This window comes from Drosophila montana, unplaced genomic scaffold (assembly GCF_035044405.1).
Source record: "Drosophila montana isolate Dmon_TW-CO22-7 unplaced genomic scaffold, ASM3504440v1 contig_3733_1, whole genome shotgun sequence".
Taxonomy (NCBI): Eukaryota; Metazoa; Arthropoda; class Insecta; order Diptera; family Drosophilidae; genus Drosophila; species Drosophila montana.
The window spans coordinates 11,222,359-11,246,591 of record NW_026998620.1 but is presented as its reverse complement, the minus strand read 5'-3'; the positions used below and the strand labels follow the sequence as shown (position 1 = coordinate 11,246,591).

Below are 24,233 nucleotides of genomic sequence, written 5' to 3'. Positions count from 1 at the left end.
CTGCTGTGGCTATAGAATTGTCAGGGTAATCATGAAAAAGCCGCGTTATCAAAGAAATGGCGGCCACAGACTGTAATTGAGCGTGAACATATGATAAATAGATCTAATGGCCCATAATGACATCACTTAAAGCAGCACTTTGTTGTAGGAAGGCAAATGGAAATTTCAATTTGGATTTTGGTAAGATGCCTTCAATGGGCTTAATGCCTGCGCTTTTGCAATTAGCTTAACAACAAAATGGCCAAGTAAATTGTCAAAGAGCAAGTGAAATTGTTTACAAACCAATTACAAGCGAGAGCTAGACAATGGCAACAGATTCTAGATTTGAGATTTCCAACTGGCTGACCTTTGGCCCCGGCCCTGCAGCTGTGACGGTGGCAGCTGCGACAGCAAAATTAAGCAGAGCGCCAAAAATTGCGTTATCTTAATGAGTTTAAACGTTAATCAGGCTGTGGGCGGAACAGTTTGGGCGTTGGGCGCTAAAACGGTGGCGGCATCTGCGAACGGACAAGCGGAAGTGGTCCATGCCGCAGCGGAAATGGTGAAAAGTTTGTGGCAACTGTGTCACAGGTCGGTTCGAGGTCGTTGCGAGACGCTGCAGGCCCGAAAAACAACTTTTTGAACAACAAATTTTAGCTGGCAAAATAGCCGCGCCAACGAGTTGTAGCTGCCACAACGGAAGTTGAAGTCCGAGCGCCGCGGATACATATTAAATTAATAATTTGACCTCATCCAGCTGCAGCCCACTCAAGGCATAAGCCAAATTGCAAAACATCCGCTCGAGAAGATTTCTGTTTTCTGATTGCGGTAAGGACAATGCCAAAGCGTGCTCCGCATGACGGCAACGTTCCGGCCTTGTTGCACTAATGTTTCGGCCACAGCGTCTGGCGAGATAAACAATTAAAAACTTTCGCAATTTGCGGTAATTTCACTTCAACTAAGCGCCAGCAAGACCCACTTGCAATTATGATTATGTCATAATTAGGACAGGCAAGTGTTACTCGTACTTTCTTGCCAACTGAATAACCGACTGGACTGACTGAAAGACGGACAGACTGACAGACTGACTGACTGGTAGCTGTATTGACTTCGTTTTCACTGACCCTGCGGCTCATAACATTGTTATCAAATTCTTGTTATCTCTTGTTGACTGATTGAGGTAAGCTCGAATCGCATTGCACACGTTTCTGTTGATTTTGCACACGTTGAACTCTCTCATGTGCGTATTGAAAATTCAAGTGAGTGCAAAAATATTTCACTCGGCACTTGCCAAGCAGCTACTATAAATATGTTCAATGGAACTCCTACGAAGCAGTAAATTGACATAGAATCTACGTGTAGCACTTCACAGCTTTTAAAGAAAATTGGAAAATGGTTTGCAAGGGCTGTGGCACTAGTAAGTAAAACACATAAATATGAATTTCTATTTCCATATTGATTTCTATGATTTATTATCCCTTGCAGACTGCAAATGCACAGACACCAAGTGCGGTGACAACTGTTCCTGCAACCAGGACTGCAAATGTGTCTGCAAAACAGGCACCAAGGAACAATGCTGCAGCAGCAAGACCAAGGCAAAGTAAACAGATCTAGTGAAAATTAAACAAAAATGAAAACTCTTATACTTGTCTAAGTAAATGGATTAATAATATTTTGATTAATATTTACCGTGGAGTTTCACTTTATATCAATAGTCTTTCTAGTTAATTTAATCAGTTAATTAAAAGTATTTGGAGCTTATCGCGAATCTCGATGCTACGCATTGGATCCCACTTTCTACGTTTAGTTAAAGATCGCAGATATTCTACTACATTTTGACGGGAAACTAAAGGAAGAATTATTTTTGCATAGATCTGATTCTCTCCTTATGTATATAATATTGTGAAACCTGACACATGAGCAAAACTCGAGAAGAGGACGGAAAAGAGATATAAAAAGAGTTATCTTGCAATACAAGCCATGGCTTGAACAAACCACAAAAGTTTTGGCCTTTTAGGAACGTTCCTATCTTGACAAACGAATTTAAGTTTGTGATCTAAATTTACTTCTAGATTATTAACTCTTAATTATAGTTGACACCTTCAAGTGGTAAGCAGTTTAAAGTGTGTAAGGCGTTGTAATTGTAAAAGCTAGACACACTAAATTACGTATACACCTAGTAAGTTGTAAAATATCATACGCTGTAGGAAAATGGTATTGAAATCACAACTGTATCAATAGCAAAAAAATGTTGGTAGCTTGGTTTACGATATAAAACAACTCCCTGGCTTAAGGCTAGGTTCGTGAATTTTTAATTTTTAACTTATAATATATATATATATTTTTTTTAGCGGTGTTAAAATTAGTTTATTTACAGCTAATCTTCTGTTACTCTTGCTTAGCAACTTTTATCAGTTTTGGTGAGTTTTGGTTAATGATAGCTTAATTCAAATATTTACAATGTGTATGTTTATGTACATGTTTATTTTGCTTCATTAAAGGCGGCGTTTGGCCAGGTCTATAGGATATGCATTTTTAAGCCTCCTTCTTCTTCGCCTCCTTAACAGGTTCCTTGCCAGGACGTTAGGGTGGTTGCGGAGTTTAAATAGGTAGCTTGTTGCTTGATTGTTCATAACGTCTCCTCCCGTAGGAACCTTAAGGTCCTTTGCGATGTCTCGTGTGCGAATATACCATTCGGCTCCAGAGATTTTTCGCAAGGTCTTAGCCTGGATGATGCGAAATTTGTCTAGGTGCGTCTTCGCGGCAATTCCGTAAACCTGGAGCCCATATCGCCACGCAAGGCCTAGGATTACCTTATAGATAAGTACTTTGTTTCGGAGCGAGAGTTTGTTAGTTGGGTTAAGCAGCCAGCTCAGACTCATGATTTTGCTTTTCAAGTTGTTGGTAACCTCGGTGACATATTTTTTTAACGTAAGTCGGGTGTCGAGTGTGATCCCTAGGTATTTATGGTCACGCACCTGCTCTAAGAGCTCGCCATGGAGAAAAAGTCCGGGGCAGGAGTCCTTGCGCAGGGTGTGACTGACCGTGGCACATTTTTGAGGGTTCACCGAGATATTCCACCTACAAGCCCAGTTTTCGAAGAAATAAAATGTGGTTTGGTTAACTTTTCATCTGATTTTTTTTCGGCTCAAAATCGGTTTGCGGCCTTGATTTGAATAAATAATCTTTGCTACTATCGAATATTCAAGAAATGTTAATATGATAAAAATCCCAAAATTCCTAACCTTAGAGGGACACGATACTCTTCTCTAAAATATGTGTAATTACTTTACAAATTTAATTTGAAAGTGCACACTGCGCATATTTCCTGTCTGTTGGACAAACAGTATGTGGAGGTCTTAGTTGGAGTCGGAGTTGGTGGCTTGCAATGTCATATCTATTGTATAATAAGTTTCATTGAAATGCACAAAACCTTGTTGCTGTTATTTTTTTTTGTTTGCTGCAACTCTAGCTTATGTTGTACCATTTGGGCAATGAAAAACAACATGCCACACAAAATGATGACACTTGTTAGTGTTCAAAAGCAATTTGGCAACTTGAAGGAAGGCACTTTTTTGCAGGGAGTAAGTATACGCCGCGTTGGCCACAACAGTTGCTAGTGCACTGCCAGCCGAGGGTGAAGTGCTTAAACAATTAATTAACGCTGCTTGAGCTAAACATTTATGCAGGAAACAATGAGATACGGCTAGACAAAAAGACGCCAGCACACACAAAATGTGAAGCTTGCCGCAATGTGCTGCCCTCTCAATGCTTAAGCTGCAGTGGCAGTGGAGAGGGGACGGTAAGGGCTCCTCTGGGTGTGGCTCATTATGAGCTGCAGCTACTTTAGCCACAACAATGAACGGGAAACACTCCGCAACAGTTCCGCCGGGACTGTGTGTTGAGATGTCTGTGTTGCCTCTTTAAATTGTCTACACATTTCTAATTAGCAGGCTCCATCAGCCACGCCACTCGGCACCCTACGATGGGTTCTTTCCGGCGTTGTGGGGCACTTAATACTGTCGTTAAGCTTTCAGCATTTTGCAGTATTTGATTGGGCAGTGATTCCCAATCAATTAAGACTGATGGCTTATGGACTTTAGATGAGACGAGACGATTAAGCTTTGGTGTTTGTCTTGTTGACCAAGTGGCGAACAAACTAGCCGCAAACATTTGCAACACTCTCCAACCAAGTTTACTGCACAACACTAACAGAAAGTTTCCAACACTTTTTTGGCTGCCCAGCCCCACCCATACCATCCTTATACAGTTTAATGAGCATCCCTCGCATCCTCGCACAGTTTTACTTTACTTTGCGGCTGTTTGTTGTTGCTTTTGTTGTCTGGCTTATTGTTGTGGCACAGCTTTATTTTCTTGATGTTGCTGCTCCTGTTGTTATTCTTGTTGTTGTTGTTGTTGTTGTCTGTGGCACTCGTAACTTTGCCGCAAAATTGCTTGTTTCCGTTTCCGCCTTCTCGCCTCTTGACGGCCCTCGACCGACGCCCACTGACAGATGCCATTATGACCCACACTGGAGGCATAAGATTTTCTTGTTGGCTGCCAGCAAAAGTGGGCACTGCCAACAATTAAAGCCAATTATGTTGTGAAATGTAATTGTTTTAAGCAGATTTTTTTCTCGGCTGTCATGGCTGCCGTCACTTAGCTTTTGACTTTCTGCCGCAATTTTTTGGGGGCCACGCACTTTGTGGATTTGTTTCTATTTTTTTTTTTGGTTTTGTCTCTCGGGGCCTTCGGTGACATTTAAATCGACTAAATGGCATTGCTTAAACGCGATTTGCAATGGGTCCGTTTAAATAAATTGTCACAATTGAGTTTAATTAAAAACTTTTTAATGTGTGTGTGTGCAAATAGAATTTCCGTGTCTGTGTGTGCCGTAAAAACAATTAACGCATCCACATTGTATATATACTATATATATATATGTATATATGCATATATGCATATATCTATTTATGTATTCGTGCAGTTTGGTGAATTCAACAATTTCATTTCAGTTGCAGAACAAACAAAAAAGAAACATAGAAAATAGTGCACGAAATTGTCCCAGAGGACGAATGTGAACAATAAAATTTATCGTTGTAGTTGCAATTGTTGTATTTCTGTCTGCGTCGCCCACAATGTCGACCAGGACTTTTATTGTTGAGCCACATAATTAATTGTCGTAGTTTTTGGGTGTTAAATAATTAGAAAACAAGTTTTCAAGCCATTAATCACATTGAAGGGTTGATGCAGGCCACACAAAAAACAGAAAAAGAAATAACCTATGGACTGCTGTCCAATTTAATAGCTTGGGCTTTAAAGCAGCCGACACATAAGCACACACTCGCACACACACACACACACACACACACACACACACATACAGCCCACATTCACACAAATCAACACCTTTGGATGGCGCGGGGGGCACAAATTGTGGCAGACTGTTTGCTTGCTGCTGCATTAGTGAAGGTTGCCCCACACATGGCCCCTGGCCAGCTGTAAGTTGCTCCAAATCACAGAATAATCCCGTAATTTACATAAAATATAGTCATAGGCCAAAGGGCAGGGTATAACGAGGCATCACACACAAGCCAACAAACACACACCCTCTGCTAAGTTGTGTGTCTATTTCATTTGCTGCTGCCGCAACTTGCCCCGCTCAAACATCATTATGTCATAAATTGCTGTTGAATCCTTGATCATTTATTAAATTTGTCCTCATTTTGACTGTGTGGGTGTGTATCCTTGTGCTTGTGTGAGTATGCTTTGAGGGGTTAGCAAACAATATTAACAAGTCCGATTTGATATGCGCTGCGTGTGTTATACATAACAAAAGTTTTAACGACCTGACCAAAAGAAAAGCTCGACATTATTAGGTGATCCTGTTAATTATTAGGGGCTACTTTAAAGTGGGTTAAGGTTATGTGGTACTCTTCTAATGACTAATAGATATTTGCATGGTAACGCGCTTAAAAATGCTGCTAATGAAACGTCAATTATGTGCGCCTCTTTGGGGCAACGCACGTGACCGACTTGTCAACGCAAGAGGCATATCCAATTTAACCCTCAAATGACTGTCATTATAACAGGACCTGCGGCAACAACAATGCCAACGCCAACGCCAATAGCAACAACAATAACAATAACAACATCGTTGAGGGCAGCTCTCGTCGCTTTGCCACTGAGTTATTAGCGAAGCGTGATTGGCATAAATCAGTACAACGCGAGTAAGGAAAGACTGGAAAGGGGCTAGCTGACCTGGTGCATGCACCTGCACACCGACACATTTTGAACTTAACGCTACTTGGCGGTTCTTTTCCACTAAAATTTATGAGCGACAATGTCACTCTGGACTCGGCTACTGGTCTTCCTCTCTCTCTTTCTCCTTGCGCCTTGAGCTTATACCCGCTCGACATTGTTAGCCTGAATAAAGAAAGCTGAAGTGCGACAGTATTCGAATAGAAAATGACCTGTGCAGGAGATGATTATTTTGAATGCATGAAAAGTAATTTACGCCTTCGTGCTATTTATTTTCATAACATAAAATAATGTGATCTTGCATTTTATCATACCCTTTAATAGGGCTATATTTTTGTTGACAGATATCACGCAAAAAAATGTATAGCTGTATTTCCTGCTAATGACTCCTGATTCCCATAGCTTTAAAGTTTTTCAAGGATCCGTCGAGATCACGCAAAAGTATACTTTTTATAGTACCTGATATCTGTATCCGCTTGAAACTTACATTTACCCAAGAGATGATACCCCTTTTTACACATTTCATGTGTACAGGGTATTGCAATGAATAACTTAGGCACGCTTACATCTAGATAGATGTCGTTTATGTGGCATTTATGCTGAAAACGAAAGCATATTGATTTGCTGCTGGCATTTACATAACCGAAATGATATTTTGGAAGCCGCTTTGGCGCATTGCAGACATCCATGAGAGCGCCTCGCTTTGCATGCCATTAGAAAAAGAGCTGCAGTTTCGGGGTTGAGATCATTATGCAAATCCATTGTGATGGCGGCTAAGCATCTGCTTACCAGGCCAAATAAAATATGTAAGTAACGACCTGTTAATCATTTAGCCAAAGCATGAGCATTACAATTAACAAACAATGGCATATCAATCGCATTATACTTGGCCCACTCGGGTTGCATTGTGCTAAACTCGGTGAGTCGCTTTGTTGCACAAAGGATTTAATTAGTTTTTCTTTCATTTGTCCGGTTGCGCAGTGTAATTGCTTTTAACACTTTGGCTGTCTGAAGTGCAGCACTGGTCAAAAATGAAGCATTTTAATGGAAATGGAATTAGGAACATGGTGAATGGTGAATGGCGAATGACGAGCAAGTCCAAGTGGCGTTCATGTCATGCATGGCTCCTCTAATGAAATACTTCGTGTCGTGCGCCTGTCCACATTATTAACAGCTTCCGAACTTTTGAATTTACGAATTAAAAGCGAGAAAGAGAAAAAACGCGCGTTAAAGCGGCGGCATACACACACACACACACACACACACGTACAACTACACACATACAGGCACACACAAACAGCAGTAAAGATGTGAAAAGTGTATTTGTTTTCAGCGCAGTTGCAAGAATCGCAGCACAAAGGCAGCGCTGAAAAAGTATTTAATTTAAATTGTGGCTCAAAGGAACATTTTTGTCCTGGTAATGGCCACATAAGTAACTGCCATATAGAGCAACATTCCGAGTCGCCAAGTCAGAGTCAGAGTCAGATTCAGAGCTTGTGCAACAGCAACGTTTATTTATTTGTACTTTGTGAATGTGGTTGTGGATGTGCCACGCCCCATGCCATGACTGGACTCGTGTGGCCATGGCAATAAGCATGAAGCCAATTTATGCGTTGCTTTGCATTTTTTGTGACTGCGAAATATTTTTATTGGCATTTTATTGGCAATAGAATTAGCATATAAAAATATATTAAATAAGTGCTTTATAAGTTCAAAATTGTCGGATAATAGTTTTTAACGTTGATTTAAACCAAATTGGTCATCATAACCAAAGCATAAACTGCATATCAGTGAAATTTTAATCGTTTTAGTTTTGACAAAGATGTGGTATTTTTAATACTGTGATGTACAATTGGTATATGTGTGAAATATAGAAGTAATCAACTATGGCTGAATATCACTTTTAAATCACATTTATATTTGTAATATTGTGGATTGTAAGCAATTAAAAGAAAGGGCTTTTCATTCATCAAACCTTATCTTTTGCACGTCGAACGTTTAATACCCTTGCAGACATGGCTTGCAGATATGTGAGGAGAGTATCGATACTCGTAATTGCGAATCTTGATGATCTTTTGTATAAATATCTAATCAGAATATGTGTACATGGAGTCTACCAATAGAGCTTTATGATATAGTTGTCGATCTTGATAAGATTTGGCTAATATATAAGAAGAGTAGTATAACTAATAAAGAAGTATAACTAAGACGTTTGTTTAAGTTATCTTGAAAACTTAAACTTAATTTTTAGCTGATCGTTCCGATGGCTGCTACATAACATTGTGGTCCGATCCGACCAATGCCGACACATATACTGTCTGTAATGGAAACATCTAACAATGCAAAGTTTCATGACGCTAGTTTTAAAACTAAGAGACAACTTTGCATAGATACTGGCAGACGAACATGACTATATAGACTCGACTGATTATATTGACTAAAAAGATATATACTTTGTAAGTTCGGGGATGACTCTTTCAATGCGTTACATATTTCGTGACAATATTTGACTACTCTCCGCAAGTCTATATTCATTTCAGAAGCTGTTTGTGTGGAAATTTAAATTCCCTAAATATGAGAATTGAGCAGCTTTAAAAAAGAACAAAATGTGAATTCCAATCGAGTTTCAAGGCTGGCCTTAAAAGCCAGCTGATGCCTGTGTCGACTTTAACATTTGTAACTAGCTGAGCAATGGCCATAAATAAAAGCACATGAATAGCAATATATGATATACGTTTTGCCCTACAGTAGTACGTCAGTTAACTTATTTGTATATTTTATTTTCATGTTGTTTGTTGTTGTTGCGCTTGCTTGATTCGTTTGTGTTGGCTTTTTGCTTTGTTGTGTTCAGCTTTTAAGAGTTAATAAATCCTTTTAACTTATACCATATTTCAATGGCATTGCTTCTGTTGTTGCTGCTGGCTGGCATTTGGCATTTGGCTTGAACTGAGAGAATCGCTGGCAACCATGTGGATATCCTGTGCCGGCAACGCGCATCGCGCATCGCCCGCAAAAAGGTCGAGCTCGACGGGAAGCCAACCGAATGAAGGCAATTCCATTTATTGAACAGCATTATTCAAATGTGTGCACGGCCTGTTCTCGGAGCTTTTCTTCCCTGACAAACGGAAATATTATTAAGTTGTATTGTGCATTTGATTTGTTGTGTTGTGCAGTCAAATTTGTTGAGCATTTGTCGGCTTGATTCGAACGACTCGAGACAGCATCATTCATTACAGTTAGTTGCCATATTACGTGACTCTCCATTAAATAATCTATTTATTTCAATTCGCTGGCCAACAACTTGGACAGTTACCTCTGCCTCGGCCCATCTATTAACTGGCCGTTGTCATCTGTTTAGGCCTGCAACGAAATGCGTTATTCTAGAATTTTTGATTTGTTGTGGCAGCGCACATTTATATTCCTTTATGTATGTGTGTATTTCGTCGTGCGGCCTTTTAACAATTCATTTTTTATGAAGCTCGCAGCTGACTTACACTAAGCCCAGTCGCAGCCCCAATTCCATAGACAGGCGCTGGCCCACTTGGCGCTCTTTTGTTTGCCTGCTCCATGTATTTTTATTATTTATTATCCGTTTTAAATCCCAGCTAAAGATCATTATACACATCAGTGCGTCCGATTGTGAGAATCGCAGCTATCCTGATTTCTGATTTCTTGTTTTCGACGTTTGCGCCTCCCACACAGCAAAAACTCTAGCCCCGACCCTCACACTAAGCCCCACTCCAACCCTAATCCAAAAGAAGAGCACAAGGCTTGCCAGATTCTGTGTAGGTTGTCTGAGCAGCGGGCCGCCTGCAGATTTTGTACGGGGAGCGAGCTCCAAGCCGGAGCCGGCATGGAAAACGATTTAACTGAAAATTGAGGTTGAACTTAATCATAAATCAATGCTAATGATGCCAAAATGCTAGAAAATTTCCCAGGCATGCCATTTCGAGTGGATATCACTTGCCGCTCGAGTCGAGGATTTGCAGTGCTGGCATTTGCCAAGCGGCTGCCTTTTGCACCCGCCCCACCAACCATCCCCCAGGCCATCTAGCGCCAAATTTGCAGATGGCTGCTGTCATTTATTACAATAGCTTTGACTTTTGTTAGTATGTTGTCGTTGTTGGCCTTCCTCGCGATGACTTGACTTGACTATTGGATTTTTACTTGGCTTTACTTGCTCCGATCGGGAGGCAGTTGTTATTGTGATTAAATATATTATATATGTTAAAGAGGTGTCATGTTTGCTTAAAGTTTTTCTATTTGCGCAAAATGTGAGTCTTAGCGTAAATGCAACTACATAAAAGAGGTTGCGGGATATGCAAGAAAGGGAGCAAGAGGCATCTTCAGTTTCACTTGAACACTGCTTTAAATTCGTAAAGTCCCGTTGAAGAGAAATAGGATCTATTAAATAGATGTTTACAAAATCAAGAAATAGAGCTGCTCATAAATAAAGAAACTGCGTTTAAGAGTGTAAATATGAATTAATTGGCTTACCCGGTTTTGTCTATCTTTATATATAAAACTGCTTGTCCTCACTGACTGACTGATTGCTGATCAACGCACAGCCCAAACCGTAAAAGCTAGAAAGCTGAAATTTGCACTATAGTTATCTTATCGCGAAAAACGTTTGGATGACTCTTTTTTGTTTGCAATCCGATCGGTTCAAATTTAGTAGAGTTTTACACTTTTTGAAAAATGCATTCTTCCTCGGTGGAAATGGCGGTCAAATATTTGGTGGGTGACATTTCGCGCTCAAATCAATTTCCAAGGATCTATATGAAAAGTCATTTGCGACGCGTTTCACATTTCCTCAAAATCAAAGCTTCTTCAGTAGAAAGTGCGATTGATGGATTTTTTTTGGTGAAGTTTCAAGTTTTACCCGATTTGCTTCAAAAATAAGAAATTAATGAATACGTGCTTCAGCGAATTACGAAATTCCACCGCAACAGTCGTGAATTGGCGGAAAACGGTTGTATGACAGTTTTTTGTTTACGGTCGGTTTCAAGCTCATTTTTAGAGATCTTTGAGAGAATTTATTTTATACGTACCACGGGCAAGGCCGGGGTGTACCCGGTGGTAATATAATATAATTTTAATATAGTTTAAGCATTTAATTAAAATAGCAATCTAATATTTATAATGATAATTAAAGTCAGGTCAGAAAATTAAGATATAAATAATATGTAGTTATAGGCATATGAGATGAGTGCAAGTACCTGAAATAAATAATTTATGTATATATTAATTACCTCAGAGGCTACAATGTGCTCAATTAAAAGGACTGATTTTAGTTAATACATAATTAAACCAGCTGAAGCATCAGGCAAACATAAATCGCAAGTAGGTCATCAAAAAAACCTATGAGCCAAAAATAAATTGCATATTATCAAAGGCATCAACTTTGGGCCACAAATATGTGAGGTTTTAATGAAAATTCCAGAAAAATATATTAAAACTATTATTTTAATTTGATATTAATAGCTGTATTGAAAAATTAAAAGCTGAGTTATGTTAACAATCAAATGCACACTCAGTTCGTTTAAACAGTTAACGGAAGTATCGCAAATACCTGTGAGGTATGAAAAAAATGATCATAGCTGTACAATTTAATTATTCGATTTGAATAAAATGTATTATATGCAAATAGTTCGAGCCGTACGAAATGCAGGTTTGTGTTTGTGAATTGAATCGAAATAAATGTGTGAGGGGACCGAAACACACACGGATGCTCACTTATAAGTATGTAATATGTGTGTGTTATAAGTTATATGCTGCTGCTGGGCGCTCGGGCAGTTGGCTCGGAACCTCATCACGGCGAAGCGAGCAAGATTTAGCAATAGAAAATTGAGTTAGCCAGCAACAACAAAAACAACCACAATAATAACAACAACAACAACAACAGTAACGCACAGTAAATGTTTAAGTATGCAGAGGTGAGCACTGAAGGTGCGTCGAATTTGTGAAAATTGCCTTTTTACGAGCATATTAGCATGCGTGTAAGTGTGTGTGTGTGGGTGTGCGTATTAGCGTATTTGCATTTGCGCTAATGTGGGTGTATGTGCGTGTGTATGTATGCGTTGCCCACAGCGTTGGCGTCTGTCTTATGGCTAATGTGTCCCCAATGAATGCCTACGGTACCAAGGACGACCCTCGAACGGTCGCTGGCGCTTTCATGTGTTCTGCGTGGTGTGTTGTGTATTGTGTGTTGTGCGGCAGATAAATCAATTTACTTTCATTTTATTTGTGTGCATAAATTTGTGCCTGCGTGTGTGCGTGCTGGTGTGTCGGAGCTTGTGTGCGGGCAAATAAGTAATAAACAAAGTGACGCCGACGTCGCGACGACGCATCCGGCAAAGGCGTCTGAAATGATTTCATAAAGCGCGTGCCGCGTTCCTCTCCTTTTATTGGTTCTTGTTTTTATACTCTGTATAAGAAAAATATTGTTGCCCAATATATTTGTAAATGACTATAGAAGAAAGGTCTGCTCTTATTGAGCTTCAATCTCGATCAACAAAACCAAAAGATTATACTTTTCCCTTCAACCTGCCTGAAATTCTGTAGGAGTTATATGTGTATAGAACGCATATAAGATTACGCAAGTCATTTTGTATTTTTCCAATTTAAAACAGCTTTTCTTAAAAGAAGAAAAGTTAAATTTTAAAAATTCAATTTATTTAAATGTACATGTCTGAAAGTTTTGAATATTTTCAAAATTGCACTCTGTGTGCTGGGTATCTTCTGGTCGAGCATTTGCATCGAGCTTCTTTAAAGTTAGCTCTGCTGACACCCAGCACACATTTAATGAAATTTCAATTTAGATGCGCCCGCAGCAATGCTTCAGCTTTATATACATATGTATTTGTATATTTGTACATACATATATTTGGTTTGGGCATGCTTTTTGTTGCTGCTGTTATTTGCATACGAGAGTATTTGCACATAATTATTCAATTTGCGAGTATTCAAACTGGCAGCTCGGGCAGCAGTTGGCGAATGCCTTTGTTTCATTTTTATATGTCAAGCCAGATTTAGCTGACGATTTGTTGTATGGCAGCTGCCCCGTGGCGCCCCATGGAAAGTAGGCAACGCTTTTGTGCCACCTGCATGTCTGCCACTGAATAATGACAACAGCTAGAAAAACATTTTCCAATTCATTGAATTTTACAGTTGCCACCGCCGATATCCCTGTTGCCATTGCTGTTGTTGTTGCCGCTGTTGCCTGGTGTTGATTTAGCTTTGCGTTCTGCTTGTGTGCCCCGCTGCTCTTTGAAGCCTTGGCCTCAATTGGATAAGAATGGCAGCCCATCCACACGCTGCCACATTTGCTCACATAGTCACGTGCCACGAGTGTGTGTGCGTGGGAGAGGCGTCAACAAATGTCTATACACGATTTGTCAAGTTGTCAAAAAATGCTCCAGCACAGTGGGCCAAGTGGCATCTTTGGCCATATGCTGTTGTTGCCTCACTGTAGACCTCGATTGCTGATTTGTTCGGGCGTAAAAATGAAATTAGATTGACATGTGATATATATGTATATAACTCCAAGCGAGTCGAGTGATTTTCCCGCCCGACGACTGTCAGCTGCCACTTCAAATTTGCGGCAGTCTGTCACGGCCGCACCTCGGGGATTGCCTCCTGCTCCATGCGCCGCCTGCCTACTTGAGGCACACTACGATTCGCGAGCCTGTGCATCAATATCGCAGCAACGCTTGACATGTTTTCGATTTCCCAGCAACACAAGCATTTCGCAGATAGAGATAAAATAACACAACACTAAAGCGATAAGTGTGCTAAAACACGAGAAACAATTTACAATTGACATGTAAATAAGCACATTGGGCGCGTCAGGGTAGGGGGCGTGCCATCGAGAAGGTTCCCAGCCCTCCAGCACATCAGGTGGTCGACATGGCAACTGCCTTGGGCCTAAGACCTGAATAGCAAAGTTCTGCAGGCTATTCGTTTCGTGTAGTTAAAGTTGCTCCCCTACTAATTGAGCGTTACCAGGACAATCGTTCAAAAGGCGACGTCGGCCACGTAATGAGGTGCTTCACTCTCTCCTTAAGCGAGGACCTCAACACGTTTTCGCACTCAAATGTTTATGCGCTCAAGCGCGTATTAAACCCATAAAATATTTAAACGCATCATCATGCACTTTGTCGCCACTTGCTCTCTCGCTCTACCTTTCACTCCTTCTTTCTTACTGTCTCTTTCTTTGACACTATTCTCGCATAAATTTGACCTTTACACAGTTTTTGGTACATCAATCTAGAGGCATGCCCCTTCGGTGAAATTCCATCAGCAAAGTGGCGCTCTCAAGTTTCGCCCTTTTTGTTTTGTTTTTTTTTTTTTTGCTGCTGTTTGCTGTTGTTTGCGGCGTTGGCTGTGGCATGACAAGGTCAGCATTCTCGCTACTAGCTTTTGTTTATGGACAGGCAGCTGTTGCAGTGATTGCACCGCCCATATCCACAGCGCACACCCTCTGGCTGCCGCTTGCAGCACGACAAGTTTCATTTTTCTTCATTTGAACAAGGCAACATCCTAGCGGACTGCCTTCTGGCTGTGATTTATCTGGCGCTGCCAAAATGTTGCACTTGCTGCTGCTACCTGCTGTAGCTTATAAATATTTTAAGTGCTTGCATTTTGGTGCACGTGTGCCGCATTATCATCATTGCTCCAGTCTCGAACACAGCCACAGCCTCAGCCTCATCCTGAGCCCGAGGAGCGAACGCGCTTTTAATATGCAACGAAATTTCACGGTGGGTGACTCCGGCGTCTTCGTAGCCTTTGTCAGCGCTTGCTCAGATTTTTTTTCCACTAAGACACATGGCAGCCATTAAAAGGAGCATGCAATAGCAGCGCCAAAGGATGCACATACACAAGTGCAGACAGACGTAGTGCAGATGCTTCTGCGCGTGAAAAAAGTGTTGCCTACCGTTTGGGGCTTTGTCAAAGGCATAGAACGCTTCAATTTGAATATTTAAAGCCTAGCACAAGTCTAATTAAAACAGATTACGCAACACATTTAAAGTGACATAAACAGCATATTGCACATACACATAAGTTTTCTTTATGGTTTAAGTAATTTAAAGGCAACAAACAAGCGCACACACACTTACACTTTTTAATATAGATACGTGCGGAATATTAACTAACGCACACACGTACAAACTAAATAAAATTCATGGCATATGTGCGTGCGTAATGTGTGTGTATGCGTGCAAGTGTGTGTGTGGTGTAAAGTGGCTTGCGTTGCATAGTGATAGTGTCTGGCTGATGGTTACAGCCGTAACAGCCACAAGCCTTGAAATAGCCTTTTTTTATGCTACTTGCTCGCCCTTACTCTTTTCTTTACTCTCTTTCTCACTCTGTCCTTTTCAAAATTCCTGAGCCGCTGCAGGCCAAATGAGATTTAAAGTATATGCAGAGCCACACACAATACACACACGCACACTCACACTTTATTTCTAGAAAAATTTTGGTGCACTTTGTGGGCCATACTTGGCCTTATTTTTCGGGATCTGGCTCTGCCTCGGTCGCTGCCACGCTGGTCTGACTCTTTAGCATATTCCCTCAGCATATTTTTATTTGTAGCATTTATAAGTGAATAAATGCGCGCATTTAAATGCCACTTCTTGCACACTCACATGATTCGGAAGTCATCGTCCAGCCAGCCAGCGTTAGGGTTTGGGCTTGGGTCTGGGTCTGGGTCTGCGTTTGGGGCTTATGTGTGTTGCTTCTCTAGCCTCATTACGTATGCAGTGGAAATTTTTTGTGCTCAGCATTTTATGCACGTCGTGCCAATTTATAAATCATTTTTGTTTGTCTGTTTGCATTTGTTTGTGCTCAACGTGGCCGACTACGTGGCGTATACGTAATACCCGGCATTGCATATGTCTAACAGGCTGCTGGCTGCCTGGTTCTATCTCCCTCGCTCCGCTTTCCCTAGCGCCTAAAATGCTTTATAATATGATTTATTTTAATCATTATGCTAAATGATTTTTTTGCTGCCTCATTTCTCATTGCTCGACTTCTGCATCAAGCAACAAAATAATTTTCTTTCTGCATATATATATAATGTATTCAGTATATTAATGCCAAACAGTCGGCCTCTCGCAGGCACATTAATAAGTTTAACATTGAAATCGTAGACGAGGATTCATTTCAACTTGATTTCGCAACAAAACACTTCAGATTCGTCTTGCTCATCAATTTTGGCCGGCTAAAAGCATTTTCTTGTCGCTATTATAGATTTTCGTGTCGCTTGATTATTGCATTGTTTTTCATTTTGTTATTCGTTGTGTTAGGCAACAACAGCAAATGAGACCAAAATGGTGCAGAGAGACTTGCTCGGCACAGCCGGAAAACCTTTTGAATACCAGGAAATCTTGGCCTCACGCCGGCAAACAAATGAGCCGCATATGGCGAGCAGTTGTACAGACAGATGGACACACTTTAACAGAACGGCACAGATCAAGGACACACTCAAATGCTCATAGGCAACACTTGTGCCGACACATCTGAATAGCTTTCAATCTATTTCTAATATTGACGTGCACAGGACAGACAGGACGCATAGCTGTCAGAGCTGGACAGTGGTTGGTGTATGAAGAAGAGCTGGCCAGAGTTGTGGTTGGATGGGGTGTGGGCCACCGAAAGTGGGCTTGTTGTCCGCTTGTTGCGCACTGAATTATTTATTAGGCATGGGTTCATGTTTCTACACAAGGTGTCATCTTGCTGGCGTACATGGGTCCTTATGTCTCTCATTTTTCTCATATTCCACTCGTTTGCCCGGTTGGTTGTCTGCTGTTCCGGCTGTAGATCTGTTTTCCGGCGTGATGGTCAACAAAATGCGACAAAGTGCCTGCATTTTTTATGAGCTCTCAAATGATGCACAAAACATGCTCCAACCCTCTGACTCTCCCAACCCAAATTGACTTAAAGTTGTCTTGCGTCTCGCTCTCTTAATTGGGCTAGAGATTTGCATAATATTTTTGCGAGCAGGGTGGGCAGCAAGAGCTCGTTTGACATAAATTTAATATGCTTGTAATTTTGAAATGAGACAGAGAGAGGAGGCCTTTCGTTTGGCAATTCCTCAATAGAGAATATTTTTAGAAATTCCCAAAGTTGCCAGCAAGAATGTTCAAAATTTGCACTCGAAGATTATATATCTCGCCAGGGTGTTGGCCTCCTTCTGATGCTGCTGCATCGGCTTCTTGGCACTGGAATGCAATCAATTTGCAAATTTTCGCTACTTTGCCGCGTTTGCAAATGTTCAAGTATTTGGCTCCTTAGCATTTTTTGTTGCTGTTACCGGTTTCCAAGCCCCCCTCACCTCTTAGTTTGCGATCTATTTTGTGTTGCTTTTTTTCGCTTCCTACACTTGAGCGCATCGAACGGCTGTCTGTCTATACTGTCTATATGTCCGGAGACCTGCCTAGCTTTGTTCAGGCAGTCAGCCAGTCCCATGGGACTATGCAAATGATGCATGGCTGGCTCTTGGCTCCTAGCTCCTGGGGTCTGCCTCTCAACTCCTGCCAGGATGCTTTGTTTGTTGCACTCGCCTATGTCTGGGTCGTGTTTTGGCCAAAGGTGCTGAGCTTGGCAAATGGCGTTGTAATATTCGTTGCAATTGAATATTGCACAACTCACACTTTTGGGCGTGGCCAGAGCCAAGTTATCAGCAATGGCCCACTGTTTATTGGCCAACAGTTGCATCTAATGAAATGAAGGCTCTACGATTCCTAACCTTAACATGCCCAGCAGCTGAGCCATGTCTTTCTCTCTCTCAGCATGTTTTTCTTAACCACCCATTGATTTTTATGCTTTTCTCTTACCATGTGTAAAATCGACAAATAATGGATGCCAATGCCGTTGCAGTTGCTGTTGCCTCTGCCGATGCAGACGCCTTGGCGAGTTCGCAATGCGCATTTGAATATCAATTGAATTGAATTCTTTGTGCTGCAGCGCATATTTTACAGTGCCAATGTGGTTGCATGGCAATATAGATTCCCTGTGTTATGCAAAGGAATTTCTAATGGATAAATGTGCCTCAGCGGGACAGGATACGCTTGCCATTCTCAACAACCAGCTAAAAGTGCTGCATACTTTCAGGCTGCCAAGTTGAATTTGCAATTAATAACATTTTGCAAGCCGATTTATTCTTTTTGTTAAGCCATAAAAAGTTAAGCCAATAAACAGCATCAAATACTTGGCACGCATATGGCCATTAATTGCCTCAACTCCCCCACACACTCATACATTAGTATTTGTATTAGTCTGGCATTTTATATTGTATATTTGAAATAAATTATTCTGCTCACTCATCAGCATTTTGCGCTGTTATAAACACGTTTTTAATTAAAATTGCAAAAACAGGCAAAACGTAGATGCGGCGATAAAAGCAAAAAAAAAAAAAACTCACACACACAAGCCGCTTTCTATTGTGTGTGTGTGTGTGTATGTAGAAAAAAGAAGAAAAATGTGATGGCAGCAACTTCAATTAACAGAAAATAAAAGGCAATTCCAAGCAGAACAAAGCACTGAGCAGTAGCAGCAGCAGCAGCATCAGCAGCAGCAGCAGCAACAGCAACAGAAACCAAACAAAGCAAACAGACAGACAAACGGACGAGCAGACAAAAGTTGCCATTACCGTTGCCCTGGAGATGGCGAGTGTTTGGTAGGGGCAGGGGGTGAAGGTAAGTAGCATGTGGCATGTGGCAGAGGCAGGCCGCAGTGAGCGCATGCAGAGAAAAGCGCAACAGTTTTAGTGATAAAAACGGCAAACACGTAATCATGGCAGGCAGATAAATGTGCGTGCGTCGCGGCCTCGTCCTCAACCTCAATACTTGCATAGCAACAATACGCACACACACACACACACACAAATGGCTGTGACATAAGCGCTGCCTATACAAACGACATCGACGCAACAATAAACTGCCAGCGAGAAAAATAAAATACAAATACTCGCCGTATTCATTGCGATTCATTAATTTGACATTCACGTACCACAGAAACCACACATTCACTCACACACACAGCCTCCCACATAAGCGAGTGGCATATTGTGCTGCGCGGATTGTTGGCGCTGTCACCCCTCAAATTTGTTTATATTTTTCACAGCATTTGTTGGCAATCGAGTAATTTGCTAAGTATTTGCCAAACAACACACTAAAAATGCGATTTAAATTTAACTTTGCCTATGCCCATTGTGAACCGGAAATTCTGGCGAAGCGCACAATGAGCTATATCATCGTATGTGTGTGTATGTGTGTTTTCATATCTGTAACACTTTAGCCTCTCACGTGCCAAATGAATTGGCTGCTTGTCAAGTTCTTTTAGCTGTTTCGCTTGGCCTGGTTGCTTGCGTCTTTCGTGCCATTGGAATTGTTCTCACGTCTAGACATAATTTCTTCAATCATTTATTACCTAATTAAGTGGAAGTATAAATGCCAAGCTCAGCCACCCAGCAGAGCTGGCAAAATGGGGCGTGCCAGGCCATTCAGGGTCGAATTGGCTACTGTTTTTCTGCTTCGCCCACTTCTCTGCCCCTCCCCTGGCTGGGCCAGCGCCTTTTGTGTGTTTGTGAATTAACTGGCAGCATTCCAATGATTGACCTTTCCCTTTGCTTTGGCCCCAACGTGTGTGTGCGCTTGTGTGTGTGTGTGTTGCTTGAGTGGGGCACTTGAGCTTAAGGCTCGCCTTGAGCATAGCAACTGCCTTTGTCTTCGGCTCATCTTTTGTTCCATCTTGGCCAAGTTGGCGCTTTGGAAGGCATTGTGTACATTTTGTGTTTTCTGTTGGCGTTGTTTGTGGCTGCTGTTGCTTTTGGTGTTGCTGTTGTATCTTTTCTTGCGGTTATTCTCAACAAAATGCCGCTTCATTTGTTCTCTTTTTTATTTTTTTTTTGTGTTGTTGTATTTTGGTGCTCTTCATTGTTCGGCCATTGTTCACGTTTGGCTTGGTTCAATTGTGTCACAGCTTTGATCGCTATATGGCTTTTTGGGGGTCAATAATGAAGTGCACGGCGAAAGGAGCTGAGAACTTGATAAAACTGAGGTGGAAATATCACTAGAGTAGATATCCACAGCTGGGAGAATGTATAAAATAGTCAACTAATAAATAAAAAGATTTACAGGGTATTACAATCTGCATTTGCTTTGTAGGAACTTCAAAGTGTTTTCCGTTTACATTTTGCCATTTACCACGCCCCGTTTTATTGGTACTTACTTTGACAGCGCCCAGTTGTGCATCATCGCCCAAACCATAATCAGCATTTTTCTGTTCCGTACTTTTTTATTATTTATTTATTTTCTTTTCTTTGTTTTGTTGTTTTACAATGCTTTTTTTCATTATTCATTATAAATGTGCCACGACCCTCTTATGCCTGGCTTTTGCTGCTGGTTGCTTCATGGACTTTTGCTTACATAGTTTTATGTAAAGCCCTCGACATAGTAATACATCTATCTCTTACTTAAGTACATACCATAGCATATTTCTCTATTTTCTATATTGTGTTCCGTTTAGTTTGCTGTCGCTAGGCTTAACTTGAATTCCTCAACTTATTTGATATTCCTCATGCATATTTTATGTTGTTTTCCCCATTTTTATTTATTTATTTATTTTTATTTTTTTTGCTATCATTTAACATAGGTTCCTGCTACATTTTCTATGTAGTTTCTCCCTTAACAGTATAGATCTAGTTGCAGTTTTCTTGACTATTCTTTTTTTTCATTTTTCTTTTCTTTTGTCTTTTTAACGGTACTTTACATTGTAGCTGCGCCTCGTGCTGTGCCGCCCCGAGAGCACAATGACAAAGTAAAAGGGACATAAACAAGAATCGAATGGTTAGAGCGGTTAGATTTACATATATGCAGATATCAGATGCTGCAATGCAGATTAGTTGCGTAAGTATTCCCGGCAAACTCCTTATACAATCGAAGAGGATTTTGGATAATATCTGGTCTACCATTGAGATTGCAGGTACTTACGATACTTATGCGAAAACGGTCTGACAACGGCTTTTACTTTTGGATTAATATCTCACTTTAAATTCGTCTAATATTAAGTAGCTACAAGCTGTTCTAAAAGCAGTTTCTCTCCATTAAAGGTCGCTTGCATTTTGGTGGCCTAGGGAACTATTCAAGTGCATTGCAATGCTCAATGCTCGAACATAAGTTGTGTATGTAATTTAGTACATAAGTGGTATATATATGCATGTATATATATTTAAGTATATTTGTATATTTATTTTGAGGACATAATTCTCTCATATGTATCGTAAAGTACTATATATACGTATTTATTCTTTTTCGTTTTTATTTTGCTGCTTTTAGGTATTTAATTTTTGCTATAATAGTGTCAACAGTGGTATAATTTGCAAGTTAATCGATAATCGTAATCATATGAATTACCCATTTTTGGTTGGCATAATTCTTTTTCTTTTGACTAGTATTCACTAACTGAAGCGTAGGCCAGGGTGCACCAATAGCGTTATAACGTATAGTATAATAGGTATACGAGTATATTTAGGTATATCAAGTTAGCATGTACTATGTATATATATATATATATATATATATATGAATATGTAACACATATCGTCATGTATATGCATTAAGGAAGACATTTTTTCATGATTGTGACCATTTCTTCAGCGCACTTTACACTCTACACTTGACACCATAACACTCATCAGACATGCGTGAATGCGAGTGTGTGCGTGTGTGTGTGTGGGTGTGTGTGAAGTTTGCTTAACACCTTTATCAAATGGTCAAGCTTAGGCTTAAAGTGTGTTGTTGTGTGTTTGTGGGAGTGTGAGCGTCACATAACGAAAATACTCAATTAATATTCATAGAATTTAAGCATTTCTTTATTCCTACATTTACAATATCTAGTAGTTCTTACATACCTTACTTAACGTGCAACTGAAGTTTGGTTCAATGTACAATTACTATCTTTTTACTGCTGTTGGTTAGATTGCAATATTTGTTTTTAATATTTTTATTCTTCTTTTTCTGTTATCCATAGTTTATGCTAGTTTGCTTTTCATACTTTTGTATATCGTTGTGTATATTTGTATGTACATATGTATATAGAGTTATGTACAAAGGGTTAGTTAATACGGCATTTTGTGTATATTTAGGTGTTCACTTTGATATGTACTGTTAGTATTTGATAAAACGTAGTATATTCTCAATTTATTTACAGCATTTTGGGGAAGAGCAAATCAGGGGCTGCACGATGTGAAACCTTTTAAAATGAAGACAGTTCAATCTACAGTAAGAAATCTAGAGGTCGAAAGAACATATTAAATGTTTAAAAAGAAATGCCGGAAAACCGCCATAATTTAAGTGCTCGTCCATGCAAATTATAATTGATAATGAAACCGTAATTATCTTCGCGCCTCGAACAGCTGGAAATTGTGTGAAAAACTTTGAAATAAATTAACAAATGTATTTCACATGGGCAAATATAATTATCAGAAGCGAAAGCAATATGTGTGCAGTAGATGTTCGCACCTCAAAAAATATAATAAAATTTTAATATGGCTCAAGCCATTCATTTTGTATACCCTTGCAGAAGATGCATCCCGCATGCTATCATGAAGTTTGGAGGATTGTCGAAAAAGTGATTTATAAAGATGTGATAATGAGAGTCCTCAAGAAATAAGGCAAATGAATATTTTGAATTAAATTTAAATATTATTTTAAAAAACATTTGAATGAAATAAAATCAAATATTTGAAAGGTGAAGCAGCAGAAGGGTATTTGAACTGCTGGTTGCCGCTGGCCACATTTTGTTCTTGTGTTTAATTGTGTCAACAATAAAACAATAATGGGGCATTTACTGTAAAAAAAAGTGCAATTAACTCTGGGCTGTGTGGTGTGGCGATGATAATGAATGTTGGATGTAAGTAAGTTAATATGCCTTTAATCGTATAAAACACTAGCTACGTGTATGCTCTCCATATACATATGTAAGAATATATGTAGATGTAAACCTTAAACACTTACCAAGTCTATTTACACGTTTTTTTTTTCAGATGTTTTTCATGATCATTATGTAAATATATTTACTTTAAACGCTATGGCTATGGCTATCTTTAGTAAATTGTAGATATTTTCCCATTATTTTAAGATAATTATTATGTAGACAGCAGTTTGTTTCCTTCACTTTTATGAGTATGTAAAGTTAATCTTTATCGTTAGTCGAATGGTGTATCAATTACTTAATGCCTCACATGTAGTGTAAGTTCGTATCAAAAAGTAAGACTGCATCTTCAAGTTAACAACAAAGCGCCCAAAATATCTGCTAGCCCCTAAAAGTATACAACACATTTTGCTAATTGTTTATATCATATATGTAGACGCTTAACACTATACTAACTCACATTTAATGCTGCTGAATATTCGAGTATAATGCTTGTATAGGTTTTTTCTGTAGCTACATTCACATCTAGATATCTCATACACACCCATTCTTGTTCCTATGTAGTATACTCTCTATATGTTTTATATATATATAATGTTTTATATATATATATTAGTGTAGTATCGTATTTGACCCCACCCCTTACACCAGCTTACAATTAAACCACTTGCAGTTAGTTAACGCTGCTGCTTCAACTGCCGTGTCATGTTGCGGCCGCTCGCCAGCTGGGCGCATTGCTCATACGGAGCGTGCCACGGACGGTTAGTGCCAACGAGAGCAACAGCAGGGAGAGCAGGCGGCTGGCTGCTGTCTGGCCACTGCGAGCCGCGCTCGTGCTTTCCGGCCAGACGACATCGACTTCGGACATTTTGAAAATGCTTAACAGTCGGTGGGATTGTAGCTCATTGTGCTCGGTGTTGATATGATGACTGATGGTCTTCAGTATCGCGGTGCATTCGTCCTGCAAGCGGCCAGATAAGCGATAATTGCGTAAGGTTGGGTGTATAAAGGGCTCGCTTACACCAGCAGCTGTTTATTAAAATAATAAAACTTGGACC

At 40.1% G+C, this 24,233-nt stretch overlaps 2 protein-coding genes across 12 annotated transcripts in view; one reads left to right on the top strand and one right to left on the bottom strand.

The window, feature by feature from the left end:
• The first annotated feature begins 1,239 nt into the window (after positions 1–1,239).
• Positions 1,240–1,667, top strand: MtnC (Metallothionein C). Its single transcript, XM_064694560.1, has 2 exons — positions 1,240–1,396; positions 1,465–1,667. Exons 1-2 carry the CDS (start codon positions 1,372–1,374, stop codon positions 1,581–1,583), a joined length of 144 nt encoding a protein of 47 aa, XP_064550630.1. The 5' UTR covers positions 1,240–1,371; the 3' UTR covers positions 1,584–1,667.
• An 18,886-nt stretch (positions 1,668–20,553) lies between these two features.
• The window catches only part of Gfrl (Glial cell line-derived neurotrophic family receptor-like), a 105,043-nt gene continuing 101,363 nt past the window's right edge, over positions 20,554–24,233 (bottom strand). For all 11 annotated transcript variants that reach the window (XM_064693254.1, XM_064693253.1, XM_064693256.1 and 8 more), the window contains one exon: positions 20,554–24,136. In XM_064693254.1, the coding sequence (XP_064549324.1) occupies positions 23,879–24,136 (258 nt within the window). In that variant the 3' untranslated portion in view covers positions 20,554–23,878. The remainder of the gene's footprint in view (positions 24,137–24,233) is intronic.